The sequence below is a fragment of the Stylophora pistillata genome, chromosome 5, assembly GCF_964205215.1.
Source record: "Stylophora pistillata chromosome 5, jaStyPist1.2, whole genome shotgun sequence".
NCBI classification, from domain to species: Eukaryota; Metazoa; Cnidaria; class Anthozoa; order Scleractinia; family Pocilloporidae; genus Stylophora; species Stylophora pistillata.
This window is the reverse complement of record NC_142523.1, coordinates 36,588,381-36,611,043: the sequence shown is the minus strand read 5'-3', so window position 1 is coordinate 36,611,043 and position 22,663 is coordinate 36,588,381. Positions and strand designations below refer to the sequence as shown.

The 22,663-nt window shown below is 38.7% G+C and overlaps 3 protein-coding genes across 5 annotated transcripts in view; 1 reads left to right on the top strand and 2 right to left on the bottom strand.

Moving 5' to 3' along the window:
• LOC148731745 (FYVE, RhoGEF and PH domain-containing protein 2-like) overlaps nucleotides 1-21,035 on the bottom strand; it is an 87,574-nt gene extending 66,539 nt beyond the window's left edge. The window contains exons 1-7 of one of the 2 annotated variants that reach the window (XR_016002023.1): nucleotides 20,782-21,034; nucleotides 17,270-17,300; nucleotides 16,159-16,311; nucleotides 14,245-14,977; nucleotides 13,174-13,224; nucleotides 12,511-12,569; nucleotides 11,382-11,409 (exon numbers count right to left, since the gene is read on the bottom strand). Coding sequence is in view for 1 of the 2 variants with exons in the window: in XM_088762062.1 (XP_088618188.1) it covers nucleotides 20,782-20,855 (74 nt within the window). In the remaining variant the exon portion in view is untranslated. Of the gene's footprint in view, nucleotides 1-11,381; nucleotides 11,410-12,510; nucleotides 12,570-13,173; nucleotides 13,225-14,244; nucleotides 14,978-16,158; nucleotides 16,312-17,269; nucleotides 17,301-20,781 lie in introns of those variants that run through there. The other variant, XM_088762062.1, reaches the window with a different exon arrangement.
• LOC148731747 (uncharacterized) lies at nucleotides 301-2,697 on the top strand. The gene has a single exon (XM_088762016.1). The coding sequence runs from the start codon at nucleotides 414-416 to the stop codon at nucleotides 2,568-2,570; it is 2,157 nt and encodes a 718-aa protein (XP_088618142.1). The 5' UTR covers nucleotides 301-413; the 3' UTR covers nucleotides 2,571-2,697.
• LOC148731746 (uncharacterized) lies at nucleotides 5,351-8,419 on the bottom strand. 2 transcript variants are annotated; one of them, XM_088762071.1, is made up of 4 exons: nucleotides 8,289-8,419; nucleotides 7,676-7,735; nucleotides 7,015-7,112; nucleotides 5,351-6,265 (listed from the first exon to the last, which is right to left on the bottom strand). In XM_088762071.1, the coding sequence occupies exons 1-4, from the start codon at nucleotides 8,387-8,389 to the stop codon at nucleotides 6,237-6,239; spliced, it is 288 nt and encodes a 95-aa protein (XP_088618197.1). In that variant the 5' UTR covers nucleotides 8,390-8,419; the 3' UTR covers nucleotides 5,351-6,236. The 2 variants fall into 2 exon arrangements, with proteins under 2 accessions (XP_088618197.1, XP_088618196.1); XM_088762070.1 differs by having other exon boundaries at nucleotides 8,229-8,389.
• Nucleotides 21,036-22,663: the final 1,628 nt, after the last annotated feature.

The following is a 22,663-nucleotide window of genomic DNA, read 5'->3' as shown; positions in this document are numbered from 1 at the left end:
AAATACCCTACACATCTTAAAAACGATAGGAGAACTGATAAGTATTGGTGCGGTTGCGGTAATGGTATGGCTAACTGACTTGATGACTTAAACTGGCCACCTTAGAGAGTTTCTAAGCTTACGGATCGAGCGTTACCCTTCTATTCGCTCTGACGAGGGGCTAACACTAGAAACGTCAGCCATAGAAACTATTTACGGTGGCCAATTTACAAAATTGGAAATTCGAACGCTGTAGCAAAAAGCAAATCAACTGCGAGGGATCAATCAACTTTCTACGACTATGCCAGAGCTTCGAACTCACACCTACTTTCGCCAAGATCGACAAAGATAGGCGTGCTAAGTGGAAGAAATCATCTGCTTCCTTTACAAAGAACGTGATCGCGGAGGAGCTCAGAGTAAGAATACATGAGAGTATGGTACTTCGTGAGGAAATCAATGGCATCTATGATGAAATCCGTCAGACCTGTTCACTATTCCGCTATATGTGCATCTTACGAACCATCACTATGCTTCGGAATAAACTTCAACTTGAAGTTACGAACACTCACACTCGAAAGATCTCAAGGCTTCTCTACAGAGAAACTGACGTCGACGAACACATCCTGAATATTTCCTCTTACGAACTATCGTTCTTCCAAAAATTGGTTCTCTGTCGTGGCCTGAAATTTGCGATCCCACAAAGAGTGTCTCCAGTTGAGATCAAGGCAAGCTTCGAGAAAGCATATTGGAACCTTGAACGGCATCTACCAAACGAGAATTTACGCGAACTAGCAGCCGCATCCTTACGATCTGTTGCGCTAGAGTATATTAATAAGAGTAGCCCAAAACCTCCTGAAGCCCTCTTGCAAGCTATTGAAGATCTGAAAAAACGCGATGACATCGTTGTCACAAAACCGGATAAAGGGTCTGGTGTTGTTGTTATGGATAAATCAGAATATCTTCGCCTACTATCCGAAGCGTCAATAAACGATACCAGCAAATTCCGATTCGTCGACTCGGAGAGACCTAGAACCAGAGGACGACCTCCTAAGTATTACCACCCTCTCCTTCAGAAAGAAAGGGAGTTGGAAACTCTCGTTCGAAAGATTCTACCGAAATCCATTGCTGACGCTCTCCGCCCGAAAGGGTCCAGACTCGCACACTTGTATGGCTTGCCGAAGACACATAAAGAACAGTTGGCCGTGCGGCCAATACTCTCTGCTACTAACACCTACAATTACTCGCTAGCGAAATGGCTTGACGACAAATTGAAACCCCTGTCGTGCAACCAATATACAGTGACAGACACATTCCGCTTTGCTGATGAAGTACGAGGCTTCGAGATCAGGAACGGCGAAATTTTAGTTTCCTATGACGTCATCTCATTGTTTACAAATGTACCATTGGAGGAAACAATACAGATCTTAGCTGAAAAAGTCTTTGCCCAGGATTGGTTCAACGAGACGCACAGCTTGAACATCTCTAAAGCGGACCTAATCGACCTCCTCCGAGCAGCTACGAAAAACCAGCTTTTCCAGTTTGACGGTGCTTTATATGAGCAGACAGATGGAGTCGCTATGGGTTCTCCCCTTGGACCGTTGCTGGCTAACGTCTTCATGTGCTCGATTGAGGAAAACCTCGAACGACACGGTCAACTTCCGCGCTATTACCGGAGGTACGTCGATGACACCCTGACCGTAATGCCTGATAGGGTGACCGCTGGCCAGTTTCTAGACACCCTTAACTCTACCCATCCCTCCCTCCAGTTTACCATGGAAGTCGAACGGGAAGGAACCCTTCCCTTTCTAGGAATTGAACTGCTTAACCGTGCACCAAAGATTGAGAGTAAGGTCTACATCAAAAGAACCAACACGGGTCTCCTTCTGCATTTCCAGAGTCATGTTGACATTAAGTACAAGCGCAGCCTAGTTAACACCATGGTGGATCGCGCTTATCGATTATCTTCTAACTGGTCTTTCTTCTCCGAGGAATGTGACCGCCTTAGAGGGGTTTTTCATAACTTGAAATACCCAAAGCCACTGGTTGAAACTACAATCAAGCGGTTCGTTGAGAGAAGGATTTCATCTGCAGAACCCTGTCCATCACCAGACGTACCATCGGAGACTGTGAGATTAGTGTTACCCTTCAAGGACCAGTCGTCAGCTAATCATGTTAAACAACAACTGAACAGTCTAAGCTCGAAGTTAAGCGTGACTGTCCAACCAGTGTTCGTTAGCCCTAAGCTCGATCAACAGCTTAAGCAACACGAAATTAAGCCCCCTATTGTTAACCAACAATGTGTCGTTTATGAATTTAAATGTAACCTGTGTGATGCAGGGTATGTGGGCTATACTCGTGGTCACTTACACGAGCGCGTAGAAGGGCACACAAGGAAATCATCTTCTATCTACAAACACTACCACCTCCAGCACAATAGTGAAATGCCTGAACGCTTGATCGAGCAATTCAACGTCATCACGAAATGTAACGGCAAATTTGATTGCCTTGTTAATGAAATGTTGTATATTCGCATGCGTAAGCCAACACTGAACGTGCAAACGGATTCCATCCGCGCCAAGGTGTTTGTTTAAGCCGTTCAGTCTAATTTATGCTATTCTTGTACCTTTCCTTATTTGCATGTTTTTAAACTAGTCTCTTGATAATGGAGTCACGATGACCCCGAAACGTCGAGTAATAAATCTTTCCTGGTTTTTTCAATTTCTTTGCATATATAAAAAAACAAACAAACAAAGAAACGCGGTATCGATACTAACTGGACGAAAAAGAGGAGAAAATATTTTGTGAAAAGGAAAGATATAGATGATTTAACCGTGAGTGATAGTTTGCGTAGAAATTTTATTCACACACTCATACCAAAAAGAAAATTTAAGCGGTCTGTTTTGATTTTCAATTGCTAAAGGGATGATTAAGGTTGGAGTAAACCGACGGATGCAACAGAGTTAGTAATCTGAGCTTAAATAACGATATTCTTGATTTAGATAAGATTAAGGTGTATGGTGTAAAACTCTTCTTAGTTGGAAATCAAACTTATTATCTTTCTTAGGCTTGCTCCAATTTGCCGAAGTATTCAGCGTGCGACACTTTGGTAAGTCTAGAACTTTGACATTTGCGAGAATTTAAGCTCCTAACCTGAAGCTGTTTTCTTTTTATTCCCAGGAAAAGCCCCATTGTAACTGTGCACCGAGCTTAGCCTGCAAGGAAACACGGGAAATTGACATAGGAGAACAAACAGCTGAAGTGAAGCAATGCATGCCGATCAATGAGCCCATCGTCGTCGAAAAACTAACAGAAATTGATGTCAGTGAAACTTTGGACCCTGGAAGTGCAGTACTGGACCCGGCATCAAGATTTTATCCTGGCAAGGTGAGGAAACTGATAATTAAAAAAAAAAAAAAAAAAAGAAAAAGCAGAAAATAATTGTGTATTTTGTCCTTGCAAGGTTTTCTTTCTTATTTCTATTGGAGCAGAAACTGTCAGAACTTAGGTAAAAATTTAAATTATTTTTTCCTCGCAGCGTTTTTAATAACTTGTAGTCGAGAGAAATCGTGTTACAACGGTTCTAGCAAAACTCTGTTTTACCTTATAATTAGAATTGTTTTCCTTGTCTTTTGGAAGCATCAGAAATTATGCTGTTTCTTTGAACGAGGAAAAATCCCTATCATAAAATCTTGCCTTTGTTCAACGTTGATTTCAGAAATGCACGGCGGCAGCCGACTGTTTTTGGCCAAACACCTGTTGTCTGTTTAACAAGCGATGTAGCCTGAAGTTGCTGAAATACTTCACTTGTTACCTCAGGGTAAGTGCAATAACTGAGAATAGTTCAATTGTAATGAAGTGTTGAAAGAATCGTGGATCACTTTGGTTTTGTTCTACTTCACTCTGTGAATGGTTAAGAAAGCTTACGTCTTTTTTTCAACCAACCAGATTCAAAATGAAAACCAATCGCGACTGGTCCCGCGTTCAAAGTTGTTCAGGGGGTTTCGGTGTTCACTTTGAGTTCCTATTGGCTCCTTGTAATATTTCTTAAGTTCTGATTGGCTGTTTTGACTACATAAACTTTTGATCTTTACAACATGTAATCGAGAAGCGCTCTTGGATGCTGGGCGGGTTTCCTTTGATGCTGACGCCTATTCCCCAGTCCTTCATAAATTTGTCTCGGTCGAATCACGGGATCTAAGAACAAACTGAGGTCTGGGAACAGACTGGTTTGGGGGGTAAAATTCGGAAGGGAACAATGAGAGTCCAAAATAAGAAAGTGGAATCTAGAGTGCCCAAAGCCCACCCACTGAGGAGTGTCCGTCTACTCCTTAAATATTGTTCCTTCTTCTACAGCTAAAAATTGTTCCAACTTCCATAGCTAAGTCGAGCTACCAAAACGAGTCAATGTTGTTTGGGACGCACTGAAAGGGTAAATACATAGGTAGGTTTTGTCAAATGGGAACTATAGAGTGATAAAAATGGGGTTTCAAAAGTTAGAATAGACCACCGAAATCTCACTGGAAAGTAAACAGGCATTCACGCTCCCCCGAGTCCCACCCCCCTGAGGACTCTTCGTTTATTCCGCTACTGTAATGAACCCGATCTACTTTCCCAACCAGACATTATTTTCTTTATTTAACTTTTAGAGCGTGCATAAGTGCGGCTGTCAGGAACATTTGGTTTGTAAAACCACGACTCACGTGACACTTCTGATCGAGAAGATTCCCTTTCCCATACGGCAGTGCGTGCCGAAAGACGAAGCAAAATCTTCTTCGTAAGATTTCTAGTAATCATTGTAACATGAAATAAAATCTGACGGTTTGATTTGGTTTTATGACTAAGAATCAATGTTTTGTATAGTTCTTTGCAGTCTATTTCACGTCACCAGCAAGCTAACTGCACTTTCCTTGCGCTTTTCTCGCATTCAAGCAGCAGATTGTCCCAGGCTAATAGTGGTTTTCCCTTACGGTTACCGAACTTTTACTGCTCTTTTCCCGTAGATTATCCGCATTTTATCCGGAGTCTTATCCGGCAGTTTTTCCCCGCAATTTACTTGCGCTTGCCTCGCAGTTTCCCAGCCCATCCCACGTACTTTCTTACACCTGGCAATAAAGAGAAAAATGTAACCCTCTTGAGCAGGCCATCATGTTCATAATGACAATACCCGCGGAGAGTGTTTGAAATTGAAGCTGCAATTTAGAGAATGGCATTATTGTGACTCGATGATGGTTTCCAAGGGAAAAAAAAGTGAGATTTGGGGAGTGAAACTCCGAAAATTCGTCGTGGGAATGATAATTGATTTTGAATTTTTCAAAATAGAGATAAATATTAGATTTATCGTCCCTCCAACCGGTACTACAGACAGATAAGGCTGAGTGACAATGCATTTTATTTCCTTCGCATAAACAAAATTCCATATTACAAAAATATAGAGGAAAAAATATCTCTATTCTTAACTTGAGACACTTCTTAGTTAAATTTTCTTATAGTTCCTCAACAACTCCAATTCTTTACAATAGCTCATGAACACATCTCCGCATCTTTCGACGCTTGAAAAACTTCAATTAGTTACCGGATCTCTGATTTAGTAAGTGTGCTATGATTGTTCAATTTAACGGGCCGTTTTTCCCTGTGTTTTTTGAATACAGATATATCTTAGTAATCTCGTTTTCCAGGTTCGTATTATATGTTATGCCTTTTTCGCTCGTTTTCTCCACTCGAAAAAAACTCGGTCTATAAGTTACAGTACGGACATCGAACCCGGTTAGTAAGTGGTATTTCAGTTTCTCTGTTTCACAAAATAAGCGGCCTAGATTTATGTACCGGTATTTATTCAATTACACACACGTGAATGTTAATGAAACTAACACCGCGTCTTTGATTTTCAGTATCATATTATAAGTGATATTATTCGGAGACACATTGTGAGAGTTACACGTAAACAAAATGCCTCGTAGGGATCAAGAAAAACCTAACCAAATCAATCTTGCCTTTCATCATCCCACCAGCTGTTGAAAGTATCCCATAATATTCTTTGACTTCATTATGTCTCGTATGTCTCTGTCTCGTAATTTTGAAGAAAATTCTGAACGTGAAACAAATTTATTGAAAATTGCATCCTCGTCAGGAGAACGTATTTTTTTCAATTCCTCAAATATTTTGAAGCTATTAATATCACAAGGCTCAAATAACCGTGACCTCTACAGTCTCACTGCTTTCCTGATTTTCCAGACTTTTTTCGTCAATTTCCTCAGCTTTCATTGCACGAGCCAGATGTTGCATCCACCTGATAAGAAATAAAAACTCTCCTTACAGTTTTCCGCTTATTTCTTTGGATTAAGGTGCGGAGAATCTGACAAAATTCAGCCCTGATTGTCAGCAGTCTTCTCCAGGAACAGTTTTCTCTATCTACCCCCTGCCATGGTATGAGAAATCATTCTTCAATGCGCTCTTCAGTGTAGTTATACTAAACCACACCGCTGGAGATCACACCAGTTTCTGTATCAGAGAGTAACAGGTCGCAATGACTACCGCACCCCCACCCACCTCTCGACGGGGTTCTAGTCTATCAAAAGTTATCCCCTTTCCATCCCCTTCCGTCCCAACTCCGTCCCCCCCCCCCGCCATTTCGCCAGGTCTTCTGACAATGTGCTGGTCTTCATTGGGGTGGACAGAGGAACTTAATACTTAAATTCCCCGGAGTCGATTCACAACGATCTTCTACCTATAATACCCATACATTATCCAGCAAACAGGTAATGAGAATTCTCAAACTTATCAGGTAGAATTATCATCTTGACCCGTTAACAAATTCCCGTAACTAAATTACAAGGAAATGTGTAGCAGCTGGAGGACAAAATTAACAATCAGATTTTGGGAGTTAGAACCCAGACCTCGCGATTTGAATTCTAGCGCGGAGACTAAAACATAAGTAGAAATATCACATCATAGCGATCTCTGATTCATTGACAAATTCTGACTAGAAACGTATACTGATTACTAAGTAGAGTTTGAAATTTCGTCAGTTGTTATTACCTTTGCATGCTCTCTCCATTTTCGGCCTCGAAAAAGTACACCCGTAGGTTTTTGTGATGTACTTTAAACACATTTTTTCGGCCGTCCACCTCGTCTGCCTAGAATGGAAAACGTAACAAGATACATAAAAATCCTTTTGCAATGATGCGTGTAAAATAATTTTCATGCGACATCGTAAAACAGCGCGTGCTTAGAACACAGAGCCATTACTTGTTGCAACAACACAAACTTTGCCATCTTCTGAGAGGCTTTGCAAAAATATCAATTTACCATAAACGTAGGCATACAAAAGTTAAAATCTTATTAAAAACCGTGCCAAGTTTGTAGTTCAGAAAGAGAAACACTGTACTGTCTACACGATTTACATACATTTTATACTTCGCTAAAGACTTGTAGTAAAAATGTCGTAAAGTAATAAGTCATCGCAGAGAATCGAAAGCACTTAACTAATCGATTGTACGTCGTAAAATCAGTAGTCAAGTGATCAGAATGGCCAATGAGAATAAAGGAAGAAATCACGAGGAGCCAATCAGAACTCAAAGAAACAAGAGGCCAAGGGCCTGAAGCGCGGGAAAACGCGGTTGACGCACTTTTAAGAAAGGAGATTTTCATGCAGGGGTTCATTTCACAGGAATTACACGGTGCTGTCAACATAACTTACCTTAGATGGCTTGTCTGCATTGTGACCAGGGAGGGGGAGGTTAAACTCTGCTTTTGTGTCCTGCATCAAAGAGACACAAATACTTTCAATGAACTCCACCAAAGACTAAAAGTACAACACTTATAACAACACGAGAATCGCAGGGACCGCTGGAGGAAGCTTCAACAATCTTGGCGCACGCATGAAAAACAAACTCGAGCGATCGCAGAAATAAGTTTGATTGTTGCACTCGCAACTACCGCTATCGCGTTTTCTTTCTTTTTTTTTTTTCTCAGCCTACTTAGCGAAATAGTTTCCAGTTTCCAACCTAAAAAAATTCAACGAATTTACAATTTAAAATAGGTTTAACTTGTCTTGGTAAATTTCTCTCTATTTTACGTCTAGCTGTAGTAATGCAACCACTGATTAAGAAACACTTCCTGTCAGTCTTCGATAAAGTTAAAAGTACCTCAAGATGTTGCCTGCCAATACTGGAAAACTGTTGTTACTAGTATTGCCACAATGTAAGTACTAATACTGACTCGGAAGTGATCAATATGGTACTGATACTAACAATGCCTTTACATTCTTGGCCTTGTACCGCAACAACACAAAGTCACTCGGAAGCACAAACCATATCTTCTGCCAGCTTTTATCTCCTTTGGTCTTGAAATTCAAGTATCCACTGTGCCAGATCTTTGATTCCTGGCCGATTTTCAACACACTCTGACCCATCCCTTCCACTTCCTTAACTGCTTCCTCGCTGGAGCCCTTCACAAGAACGCTGTGACAAATTTCGCTAACCTTCTCCAGTTTCCCATTCTCGTACTCCAGCGGTGCTTTGAAGCCAGAACAATGTCCGCACACCACCCGTCCAAAGGCGCGAAAATGATGTCTCCGACGAAACTTCGTAAACAGGACGTCTCAAAGCATGCACGTGCTCACTGCTTCGTCTCGTACCCAGGCTGGCGCTTTCTTTCCCAGGTCACCCTCTTCCATGACTTCAAGCTTGGTCCCTCTTCGATAACTCTCTCTTTTCGTTGTCAGTTCGTCCACGGTCTCCTTAAGTTTATTCACCCAAGCTTCTTTCTCCTCGGCGGACGCTGCGTTGAAATCCATGACTCTTTGTTTGCTTACTATACGAAAGCAATTCTCTATTTCCAGTTCTTCGTCCACGTCGTGTCCTTCCATTCCGTACAAGTCCATTTCTACTTTCACTTTGTAGTTGTTTGTGCCAGGAAACTTTGCACAGCAAAGGAGAATGTCGTTGAACTGCAAAACAAAGAACATGGTCCAAATTTAGCTTCTACTACCCTTTTTGGAGTAGAAAGGGGCGAAACGTTTGAAGGCGAAACATTACACTTTGCGGCTTTTATTGTAGTTATCTTAGACTAGGTCTACACAGGAGGAAATTGTTCCGGATTCGTGATGAATCCGAAACGTTTTAGTACCGGATTCATTCTACCGTTTACACGAAATTGGACGAATCCGAAATAAAAACTTTCCGGTTTGGTCGTGTCTCCGGAGATTCTGAATCCGGAATTTAAAGTGGGAACTTTGAATCCGATAACTTTTGAATCTGGAAAGTTTTGTCGTGTAACCGCGGATATTATTTCCACCTGCAATCTTTTGAGTTTGCGGTGAAACCAAAATGGATCTGGTGCTAACATTGCTGGTGGTCTCCGGTTGCCTAATCTTGTTGCAGGTTCAGGCGATAAATTTTATCATGTGTACCGCAGTATTTCTGAAGAAACGCAAATTATTATCGCAAGGAAGTTTAACGTCAGCCACACTTAGTCGCCGACGACGTAGACTGCTTGGCATCTGTCCAACTCAAATTTGCCTCAGTGGCATCTGGATCTACTCTAGCCATTTTTGGGGGAGGCATTTTCAATTTGTCGATCGCACGACGAAACAACACTGGGCTTGGTAACCATTCCATTTCGAATGTTCCCGGAGTTGTCGTTGTGTGTAAACGGTCAGGAACCCGAATATCCTTTCAGTGTAAACGCCTACGAATCCGAATACTCCAAGATTGATGAATCCGGAAACATTTACGAATCCGGAAAACTCTCCTCTAGTGTAAACCTAGTCTTAGAGTAAGAGATAATTTTTTCCCATTGTACAGTAAGTCGTATTTCAGCCGGCCCGGGGGCTGCAATGATTTTACTCCCTTATAAAGCTATTTATCTATCTAAACTATCTATCTACAAAGGCGTTCCAAATATAACCAGTTTCAGGAGCTAGTCCCGAACTAGAGCTCTGAACTGCGTGGTCTTCAGACATATACATATATTTATTTAATAAGTAAGTTTTAAAAAATATGCAACTGTACAGCTGATGTGGACCTACCACTACTAAGTCTAAATAAGGGAAAACAGAAATTTACAATACAATTGTCATAAAGCTACAAATAATATACAATACAAGTTAAAAGAGAAACCAGATAATTTTAAAAATATGTAAATTCAGGGTTCCTTTTATAATTTGTAGGGCATTCCTTTTGGATGGTGATGTCCCTGACATAGGTCTTGATGGAATTTATCTTTCTTTTAAAATAGACAGGGTTTTCAAGCTGTTTAATAGTGTCATGTAAAGGAGGAGACGGGAAATATAGTTCTAAGTTCTCATCCGAGAGAGCGAAAATCAGTGCTCGACACTAACTTTTCAACTCTCTAGCCAAGTGGCTAGTGACATCTTACATGTTTTTAGATATTACGACAATTTCAGTTTGTTTACTTGCCAAACTGGCTGGCGGAAATTGAAAACCACAAGCCAAAACTGAATTTCTACTAGTCTGTGGCTAGTGGGCTACTGTGTCGAGCGCTGGATAATGTCTGACATTAGACAGAGGGCATCACAGATACAGAGAATTCTCTTCATCAGTTTTATGAGCATGGACACATCCTTTACTTACCAACATGAATATTCGTTCTTGATGACTGTCTGTAGTCCTCGCCGCAACCTTCCTAACGCCTCTCCCTCAATCACAAATTCCTGGAACGACAACAATGATGCAAATTTACGAAAGCCATAGAAAACCGATTGGGATATAGAGATTACTCCATGGAAAATGGGCGGGTACGATTTTTATTCGCGAGTTGGGGAGTATCAGAAAACGAACGAGTGAGCGCTGGGAACGAGTGAGTTTGCTGATACTCCTCAACGAGTGAATAAAATCGTACAAAGCATTTTCCATGGTGTAATTTCTTTATTTTATAGATATTTATATTTTTGAAAAGAAAAATTGCTGGTCAATTTTATCAGTTTGGGCGCGCATGTTTAGAAAACCCATTCAATTGCTATTATCAACTAAAATATAAAGTTCTCTTTGTCTTTTGAAATGTTTAATGAAGATAACAAATCCAAATATGTAGACGTAAATGACAACTTTTAGAGAGAAAAACTTGACTTAGATTTACAAGTCATAAATGTCGTAAATCAGAATGTCACTAAAACTGAAAACAGGCGGCGTCATACGCTTTTACGCTGAATAACACAATGCAAACCTTACCCGATATCAGTCAAAAACAGTCTGCAACTTTCACGAAAATTCAAGGCAAACTTACAGTGTACATAACTTAGTCATCATCGGAGTCGCTGGATACTCTGATTCTCTTCCACTGATGCTTTTTCGTAATCTTGTCCTTCTTTTGTGCGAACGCTTAAAATGAATTCACTCAAGAGTTCATTCAGCTTGGCGGGAGGAATTTCAGCTATTTCACTTCATGCTTCTCCTTTTGTTTGAAGGAACTCTGTAAACAAAGCAACATCTCGTTTCGTTTTCTTCGCTGTGTTCTGGTTTTCCTGTTCTTCAATAAAAGTCTCAATGGAACCTTCCAAAGAAGCAAACCTTGAACTAGCCATGTTGGATTCAAGAGTCGGAGTGAAACTCGCGGGCCACGATTGTGCACTAGTGAATTTTCGTTTGTGCTAAACTCGCTCATTTTTCAGCATTTTATCCTTTCAATATTTATGTAAAAAAAGATGATGATGATGATTTTAGAAGTATATTGGGTTACTCTGGGTCCTAACCAATCAAAGACAGCCCTGGACCAATCAGTTATTTAAAAATTCCCCACAACTCTGGGATTTTTAGCGGCCCTAAAACATCCGGTGTAAATGACGTCAGAAGCATATTACTGACTTTTTTAAATTGTAATTAATTTGGTTTTGTCAACTAAGTTGTAATTGTAAATTGGTCACCTTAAAAAGAGTTAAAAAGCTGACGTTTCGAGCGCTAGCCCTTCGTCAGGGCGAATGATTCGCTCTGACGAAGGGCTAAGTCACTAAGACCCTGTTTACAAGCAAGGAGGGTAACCCTTGTGCTAGGGTTACCCTAGCAGGCGGGTCAAAGATAGCCTGGGTTTACAAGCAAAATTTCACAGATAGGGTTACCCTACCACCCGGGACAACTTACCTATGCTTGGTAACCGCACGCATTGTTATCAATGTTCAAAGGGTCTGGAAACAAGTAAAAAGTTGTCCCGGGTAGGCGAGTTATCCCCAGTAGAGCGTTTACAAGGCAGCTAGGGTTACCCTGCCGCTAGGGTAACCCTAGTGCTCAGCTTGGGTTACTCTAGTGCTAGGGTAACCCTAGCTGCCTTGCAAACACGTCGATGAAAAAAAGAAGAAATGTGAGAGCGTTAGGGTAACCCTCCTGCCAGGGTAACCCTAGCACTAGGGTTACCCTACCTGCTTGTAAACAGGGCCTAAGTTACAATTTAATTCGGTAAAAGAAAGGCAAGGAAAGATTGCCACCTAATCGACACGAGGAAGAAAAGGTTGGCACAAAAAAATTACAAGCAACAGTTCTGTGCCTCAGAACAAATTCCAGATTTAACTTTAAGACTTACCGTTTTCTTCATGCTGTCACTGGCATGCTGTGCTGAAGCAGAGATGATTTTTAAAGCATCTAAAATAAAAACAAAACAAACAAAAAATTGATTTTGACAGCACCTCAAAAAAAGAGGGGAGACAGAAAGAGATAAAATTTGGTTGGTTGAACCATATGGGAAAGATGTAAGGAATTAGGGAAAAAAGAGGTATATTTCTGTAATGAATCCCACCACATCAAGATACAGGCTAATACGTCAGTCACCGATACTTCTCTGAAACTTGTCACGTTATGCATGTTGGCACAGGAAGCCCAGCCTCGATATACGATTACACACGTTTTCACTTTGCAACAGTTGAAATATAAGGGCTAAAGGAACCGAGGTCCGCTATTGTTTTTAACCTAAATCTTGGATAATTTTTGTTTTTTTATTACCATCATATTCCCGATAAAATCCTTATATTTGTTATTGCTGTGTAACAACAATAGAGTACAGACAGATTTACTGAGCTTTGGCTTGGGCCACCTGTGAAACCTCCTCCTTCTGATCCCCGTAGGGAGGGGGAGGGTGGGCTGTGGGTACCCCGGTATAAAGGCTGAAGCAAAGGGGGAATTAGCCTTACATCTTTCCGTCGTGAGAGGATGTGGGTGTTACGAAACACGAAAAAAAGGGTCAGCATACCTGAAGTGTTCTTCAAGTCAGGAGAGTCCTGTGGTAGCTTTGCGACATAGTCTGAACAAAGCAATGAGTAAAAATATTAACAAAGTAGAGGGACAGACAATTCCCTTTTCATGTGAGACTTAAGATACGGATCTCAAAAACGTTTTTATTTTTGCGGGCGCACACATGAAACCATGGCAACACTATACTAAAATACCATGAATTTTTTTTTCACAGGTTGAGACGTAAGCAAAGAGGTAAAGATTGAAACTTTCGCCACAGACTGTGCATCACCAGTGGTACAAAATATCTTTTGCACCTGACCAGGTTTGATTCTTGCACTCTTGCCGAAATTTAGCCGCTTATATACAGTGGTAATCAGTCAATGGCGAAAATGCATTCACGCACGTTAGCGAACAGTTATGACGACATGTCTACGGGAGGTTTCAGACGGAAAGAGTTATTCCCACTCGCGGCCTTACCTCTCAGTGTTTCAAACCGCGCACAAAACCGCCAGCTACACAGGAAAGACGCATTTCAAACAACATAGATGAAAACGGCCCATCACATCGAAAGGAATTTTCAAAGCCGTAAAAATTGCAATCTACATAAAGCGGGGGATAATCGGGTACCCGAGCCTCGGTTGGTTTCAGTGTTGCATCTGATTGGTCGAGAGGGTAGTGTGGCTTCTGGATAATTCATCAAAAACGTGAGGAGAAGTTTTACTTCCAGTAAGAAGATACAAAATTAACTTCTGATAATCTCATGGCACCTAAAAACGACATTAATTGCTCCACTTGACTTGGTTGTTGTGGATAACTTTTGCGAGACATAATGGCAAAGCATGTTATTTTTGCAAACGTGTTATAAAACGAAAACAGACGAGAACTCGATGTAAAAAACAAGAAAACTTCCTAAAGCGCGGGAAAACGCCAGCGATCAGGTCGTGATTGGTTTTAGTTTTGAGCCTGATTGGCTGAGAAAGCGGCGCGAGTTTTCTGGACCAATCACAAAGCAAAATGAAGCAAAACCAAAGCAGTATCGGGTCACTTTGGACGCTCAATTGAAAATTTCTCTAATTGTGTGACGTACTTGGATTTCCTCAATAAGAGTCACCATATTTGGTGACTTCTTTATCGAAGATGCTAAAGTTTCTGTTGAATTGTCGAAGTTTCCAACATACAGTGTATACATCTAAAGAAGCAGAAAATGACAAAAACAACATTATAATTGGAATTAATAAGGCTTGGGAAAATGGAATCAAATGATAGTTTAAATTGACAGTTGTAAAAAACAATGTATACGAATTGAAATTATCCAATTTTTTTTTTTTAGCCTGTAAAAGAATTCACTACAATTCGAGGCAACAACAGGACTCAAAGCCATGATCTACACTCAAACATCAGTATGGATATTCTCCATACTGTTCTCTATACATTTCCTTAGATGCTGACAAGGAGAATTTGTCAAACAATCAAGAGCTTCTTCAGGGCTCGACACTAACTCTTCAATTTACTAGCCAAGTGACTAGCGACAGCTCAGATGTTACTATCATATCGGTTTGTTTACTAGCCAAACTGGCTAGTTGGAAACCAAAAACTACACGCCAAAACTGAATTTCTATTAGTCTGTGGCTAATGGGCTAATGTTAGTGCCGAGCCCTGGGTTCACTTCTGGATTGTGAATCCCTCTGAGAAATAACTTGATGTAAGAATGTGCAAAAACGAAATTAACAATGTGTATGCGAAATAATTTGAAAAACACTTGCCTTTTTAGAAATGGAGCCAACCCTTTTAGAATATTCCCAATTTGGTTGTTGGTGCCCCTGATAAAAGTAAATAAATAATTATTCTAAGTCAATAAATGAATGAAAACCTACAAGCCAGAGAATCAAGCAAATACATCAAATACATGTTGAGAACTGATTGACTGACTGACTAATTGATTGATTAAATAATTGATTAAATGACTGACCGATTGAATGACTGAGTGACTGACTGACTGACTGACTGACTGACTGAGGGACTTACTGACTCAGACTGACAGACTGAGTGACTGACTGACTGACGAAGTCACTGACTGACCAAATGATTGATGGATTAACTGACTGACTGACTGTCTAAACGACCATTGAATGTCTGGCTGAATGAGGAACTGACTGATGAATAAAGTGGGTAAGTTTCTAACCTAAGAGAAACTGGAGACGCAGTGGCCTGACTTACTGTCTAAATGACCATTGAATGTCTGGCTGAATGATGAACCGACTGATGAATAAAGCGGGTAAGTTTCTAGCCTAAGAGAAACTGGAGGTGCGATGGCCTCATGGTTAGTGCACTTGACCCCAGATCAAGTGGTCTGGGTTCGAGCCCTGGAAGGGAACTTTTATGTCGTGTTCTTGGAGAATAAATGAGTACTGGCGAATTTAACACTGGGGTTAGGGTTAGACTAGCATTCCATCCAGGGAGGAGTAGAAATACTCCTAGTCGCTTTATGCTACAGAAACTGGATTTAAGTGCTGGCTGGATGGGCCACTTGGCTCATAAACAGGCTTTTACCTTTCTACCTTTCTAGAGAAACTGTGGTGCTGGGTCCATGGGGAGGTATAACAAGACAATTTGGTTTTATCAGCTCAGTTGATAATGTAGATTGGCCACCATAAAGAGATTCTGAAGCTAACATTTTGAGCATCAGCTTGTCTAAAGGAAGAGCTGAAGAGACACTTGAAATATTCTTCTCAGAGCCCTTCTCTATGACCAAGGGTTAACACTCAACATGTCAGAAACCCTTTACTGTGGTCAATCTACCAAGGCTGACCAACTCATTGCAGCCTTGAAGTTGGGAGCACTCTTTCTATTGATGAGAAAGAAGAACTATATAATTCAATTCCAAAATGAAACTGGATGAAGGCTTACTGTCTTTGGCTTCATTAAATATTCATTAGATATGTATTAATTTCTTAACTTTGATTGAATATATCTAGTAACCAAAACGTAAACATAATTATACCGTTCTTTCATCCTCGCCTCCAACTTAGGCAACAAGAAATCTCTGTGCAGTTGGTGAATAGCTTGAATGTTGGAGAAAATGTCATTAAGAACTTCCCGACAGAGGTAAAAGCCCTGTTGCACAGCACTGGTTATTAATTTGCTGGTAAAAGACCTATACATGACATGAAACAAATAAATAAATGTCAAATATAGACCACTTTCATAAATGGCTGCCAGATTAATATTCATTTGTTTAAATTTAAATTAGCCCCTCTGGCCTCGTTTTCCAGTACAAAATTCAAAAGAATACATTATCTCAAGCGAGGCCAGAGGGGCTAATTTAAATTTAGGCAAAAGAATATTAATCCGGCAGCCATTTATGAAAGTGGTGTATACAGAACCCTTTTTAAATAACCAAAACCTGGGTGAGCACCAGGGGTAATGAATATGTTTTTAGTAGTTATCATGGTACTCAATCATCAAATTGTAGACAAATAGAATCGTATTGAGTTTTCTTTCAAAGCAATCAAATCTGAAATCCAATTACACACTAATGCTGGCCTGGGATTTTAAAGGAAGCCAATAAGATCAAAGTCTTCCCCACAGCCATGGTTTGATCTTTTCACAGAAAACTTTTTCTCCTTCTCTGTAGGAAAGGAGTTCATTGACTGACAAATTTACAATTGCTCCAATCAAAGTTACGTACATTGAAAATTGTTTCCAGTAAACAAAAGAATTGAACATTACAATTGTACCCTGTTAACAATAGTTGATAAAATACTGCTAACTAATATTTATGGAATATTAAAATGTTAAAAGTAATGATTAAAGCCAGATCCACAATTGCAGAATAAATTTTCATCAAAAAGTGTTCCATACATAACCACCAAAATGACTGCACTGACACAACATTGACTGTTTATTGTATTTGAAAGATGTAACAAATATAGAAGATAAGATTTTAGTGAGAAACCTTGTATCTGGTCAGCCCCCTTTCAAAATTTTCTCGCTAAATTTGATTACAATAAATGCAATAGGAGTGTTTCTCTTCCCTACCTTTGTTTTTCCTTCATTAGGGAAATTGTGTAGTCCCTGTCTAACAAGTATTGACTTCATTTTTTAAGCCTTACCTGATCAAGAAGGTGCAGTCTTCTGACATAACTGTAAATAAAATAAATCAATTGAAAACAACTAGTTTTCAAAAAAAAAACAAAACAAAACAAAACAAAGAAAAAAAAAAAAATAAAGCAAATCATTTCAGAAAAATTTTCTCAAGACCTGAAACGATCATTTGTGCTGGTAGGGCTCTGAGCTCAACTTTTTTCTGTTGTCAATTGGTGACCCAAATCAATAAATGGTCACTGGAAAGTCGCACAAAAGAGACTCTTAAATTCCATAAATCAAAGGAAGCTGGAAATCATTTTTGGAGGTTCATGCGATTTCTTAAGGCCTGGTTCAAAGGACAAGTAGATTTTTCTAATTAAAAAGGAAAAAATTTATTAAAAAATTTTCTAACTGATATCAATAATTATTTTCTTAGTTCAAACCCAGCATAATATTATTTTTGTCTAGAATTTCAATGAAGTCACAAAGTGATAGCAAGTGGTTCAATTCATATTACTAATTCAAGGACCAAACCAACAAAAAAAGACAAAATAAAACATATTATGACTGGAAGCAAAAGTTAGTTGCTCACCTTTCTTAAAGTTTGAAAAATGGCAAATGAAACTGAATAATCAAACTGAACCAGACAATAAATCCAACACCAAACAAAGTTCAAATCTAAAAGGAAACTGATTTCTTTAAAGACTTAGTATTGATGCTCTTTTTTCTTCCTAGTGCTTCCAAAATTTTTGAAAAAAAAAAATTAATTGTCGAATTTTTCACGACTTCTATATGTGAGCGCCCGAATCACCTAAGAGAATTTGTTCGATTGCTCTCACATTTTGACAGTCGTTGGTTTTGTATAGGTATAATCACATGATTTCGAGTGCAATTTGGAATAAATAAGTGCGAGTAAATTTTTTCAAAGACTAACAAAATTGCATGAGCCCGTAGGGCAAGTGCAATTTGTGGTCTTTAAAAAAATTTACAAGTGCTTATTTATTCCAAATTGCAAAAGAAAATTATGTGATTATCTATTAATAATATATATGAGAAAATACTAGGTAGCTTCTCATAGCTACGCAGAAGAAAAGCGCGTGCATCATGTGCAAAAATAATTTATTCAAACCCTGCAAGTGACATTGACCTTGACATTGACCTTGAAATTGGCCTTGACATTGACCTTGACATTGACCAAATGTTCTGACCAATCAGAAGGTCTGGTTTGTTTTTTTCTTTACACTGAATTAACCCTATTCTGCACTGAATTAACTCTCTTCTGCACTGAATTCACTGAAAACTGCATTCATCTTAACCAATCAGAACTGAGAAATTTTTTCATGTATATTATTAAGATTTAAACAACAAAAGCATGTCTCCGAATTTTTTATTTCTAAATCCTTTTTTGTCCAGAGCGATTTTTGTATGATCAATCCACTTTTTTTTTAATCCTATTTCAAAAATGTTCTGTAACTTTTCACTGAAATTGAATATGGCAAATCACAGACGCTTTGGTCACGGGAACAGAGGAACACATTAAATAAGCAAAAAACAAACTTCGCTGGCAAGAGTACTACATTAATAACCCCATACATTAATTATGCATTCAGTCTTTGTTCAATGATCTGTCCAAGGCCTTCGACAGCTTGCCACATGATTTAATTTTAGCCAAACTTGCTGCCTATTCTATATCATCCAAAAGTTGTGCATTTATAGGTAATTACTTAACTGATCGCTTACAGAGAGTAAAATTAGGCGATCAATTTTCAGATTGGAGTCCTCTTCTTAGAGGAATTCCTCAAGGGTCTGTATTAGGTCCCCTTCTTTTTAATATTTATCTAGATGATTTACTATTATCTAGTCTTCAGTCCAAAATAAGTTCATTTGCCGATGATACTCAGATCTTTGATATTAATAACGATGTTTCCCTACTACATGAACACCTACAAACTGATCTTGTCACTTCTCATTCTTGGTTTTGCTGTGATGGCCTTGTGATGAATACTGATAAATGTGCTACAATGTGGCTGGGTAAGAGCAATGACACAACTATACCCTGTTTTTCCATTGGGAGACAGGAGATCAGTTTTGTGAGGGGTGTTGATCAAGGTTACACCCAGTAGCTTAACACCCCTCACAAAACTGATCAAGGTTACACCCAGTAGCTAATGACTTAAAAGTTTAATGAACATATAGGTAACATAGCACGGAAACTTAACAAGCAAATTCAAGTTTTACAAAGACATAAGAAATTAATTAACATCCATGCCAAGGTTAAATTATATAATGCTTATCTTTTGCCTCATTTAAATTATTGCCCTATTGTATGGCATCATTGCGGAAAAGGTAATTCCAACAAATTGGAACAACTTAATGAATGTGCGTTGCGCTTTATTTACAATGATGATAAAAGCTGGTGTAAGGAATTATTATTGCATATTAAGCATCCCACTTTATTTAATAGAAGAATTCATAATATTTTAACATTGGTATTTAAAGCTTTGCCTGGGTTGGTTCCAGAATATATTTCTAGGTTATTTACTTTATGCAGCTGCAAGACTAATCTGAGGGGGGATAATATTCTTATGGTACCCAGGGTTAATACCACTAGCTATGGCCTCAACTCATTGGCCTATCAGGGTAGTAAGCTATGGAACTCTCTTCCCAATAACATAAGACTGCTACACGAATTAAGTCAATTTAAATCCAAAATTTCTAAATTGAAATTCGACCTGTAGAATAAATTTTACTTAGTTTTCATCTTATTTAGAAATTATATTTTAATATCCTTTGCTTTAGAATTCTATTTTGTATTTTATATATAGGTAGTATTAATAAAGGTAATTGCACTGAGTGGAGTGCAATTTGGGCTGAAATCATACGCATGATTTCAAAATTGAACGAGCGCGCAGCGCAAGTTCAATTTGAAATCACAAGTATGATTTCAGACCAAAATTGCACGACACGAGGTTCAATTACCACTTTATTACATCCATTTTGAAATCGCCCCAAATACAGGACTTGGTCAATTCAAGTAATTTAGTAATGCAGTACTAAGAAGGTTTTTAAATAAAAAGTGGAACCTGAAATGCTTTTACATCTTATTTTGTATGCCAAACAGAAAGACTGACGTCATGTGTCAAAAACTCAGTCAAACGTAAAATGATGCGATTTAGAGCAAAAAATGGTGCGATTTGGGAATAAATCGCACCAATTAGAGCCAATCAGATTACAGGGACCACCAGTGATTTCAAAATGGATTGTAATAAAGATAGTAATTAGATTAATTTTAAATTTTGATAATTTAACTTGGAGATATTCGCATGTATTTGCTATCTTAAATTCAAGTATAAATGAAGTTATTGTCATTGTCATTGTTATTGTCATGAAAACAATAGCGATAACAATAGAACTCCGCAGAGACTAGTAGTCTTTGTTCTCAAAATTTGGATTTTTTCTAAGTTTTTTTTCAAATAAGGTAGATTCGACACGTTTGTAATCACATTTAGAATTGTGACTGGCTTGTGTCATTCCTCACCTTTGCTGTGTACACAATTCAAGGGGGTTTTGAGTCTTCGTTTCCTCTACAACTTTTTGCCCCAAATCGTGCATTTGTAGTACGTTCGATTCATGTCGATTATTTCTGCATAAAGTGAGTTCACATCATTATTCATATCAACGTCAGAACGTGGATCCAAGGATATCCATCGTCCAAAAAGCAGTGCCACGTTCAGACAAGTCAGGATGCTCTACAATCTTGCAATCTTGTCCGCTTCTCTTGAGACTGCAGTCGGGCAAGCCAGCGGACTCTCTTAACTAACCAATGACAATTCCCAAAATACACACGTGATCATGCCCGAGCAGAAACAAAGAAGATTTCAATTAGCGCTCATCTTTGAATGTACTTTTCATCTGTTGACAGCATTTACGTTGTTATTTCTCTTCTTGACTGATTAGCTTAAAACAACATCCCTAAAAAAGATGGGTTTTTACCGTCGTTCGATGGGAAGACGAGAATAGCGTGAGTGTTTTAGATGAAAAGCAAGTTGTTGGCGCCGTGGAGTTAAAAGAAGGGACAACAGTTCACATATCGACTACATAGTAGTACAAACAAGTAACAAGGGTCGAGCGGCCATTTATAAAGCTACGATTTTGGAAAGCTGGTGGTGAGTATAAATTGCAATATTCAGTACGTGATCAAAACTGAGAATCGAATGGGTCAGTTGCATGCGACAGTTTCTTAAGCTTACGCTTGAAAATGAATCAAATCTATCAGTAAGTTAAAGGTTTCAGGATAATTTATTTTAGTCACGTTCGACAATCTGCGACCCCAGCAAAAAAAGACGCAGCTGCTAAGCCTGCAGTTTAGGATAACTATATTACAACTTGTTGTTACAGTTACAACACGATTCTGATTAAAAAATCAATTATTTAACTGTTATTAAGCCCTAGCTTTACTCCCAAGAGTGTTGGGTCAAAATTGAGTAGAAATCTTTGAATTTCAATTTGCAGTTCTAATCAACAAAAACAAACAGTATACATGAAAATGCTGCTTGGCAGCTTACATTTGAATGCTAACACACAAGAAATTACAACCACAAAAAATTGAGTCAAAGCCTGACTCTCACAGAAAAGGGTAAATACCATTTGTATCGTTTTGTGACTGATAGTATTTATTGCAATAAACATAATTCAAGTTAATGCATTTCACGGAAAGGAATCAACAGATTTTATTCACAATTTGTGTCAAACCAAATTGAATGGTTGATTAGGACTATTTTAAATAAATAGCTGTAATCGAGGATAGTCTTTATGAAGTTTTCAAGAAAAGAAAAATAAATCAAATTTCACAGTAATATTACTACACGTTGATGTTAATATACCATAGAATATGAAATTATTTTACATCTAAACCTGAGTTAAACATGTCAATAAATTTCATTTGACTAATTGAATTTTTAGTTGGAAGTTAATGCATGTATTCATTTTATATTTAGTTATCTCAAAGTTTTCCTTAATTTCCCAGTTATTCTTGAACATTCTTAGAAATTCCTGCCAATTCCTAGGAATTTCTGGCAAGTTTTTAGATTTATAGTCTTTCAGGGAAGTGATTGGTGCTCTGAGTTGGAATTCCTAGGAATTGCTTAGAAATCCAAGTCCTGTTGGCTATGAACTTGGAATTCCTGGGTATTTCTAGATTTTTAGAACCAGAGTGGTTGCAGTTGGGAATTTCCACTCTTTTACCATGAAAACTCACACCTCTTATTCCTATCAATTCCTAGAAAAAAATACTCAGGAATCTGTGGATAATCCTAGGAATTCCAAAATCCATTTTGTAAGGGGTTTCAAAAGGGGGTGAACATTGATCTAACATAGGTTAACCTTGGTTTTAAATTTCTCGAAACTAACAGAAAAAAATG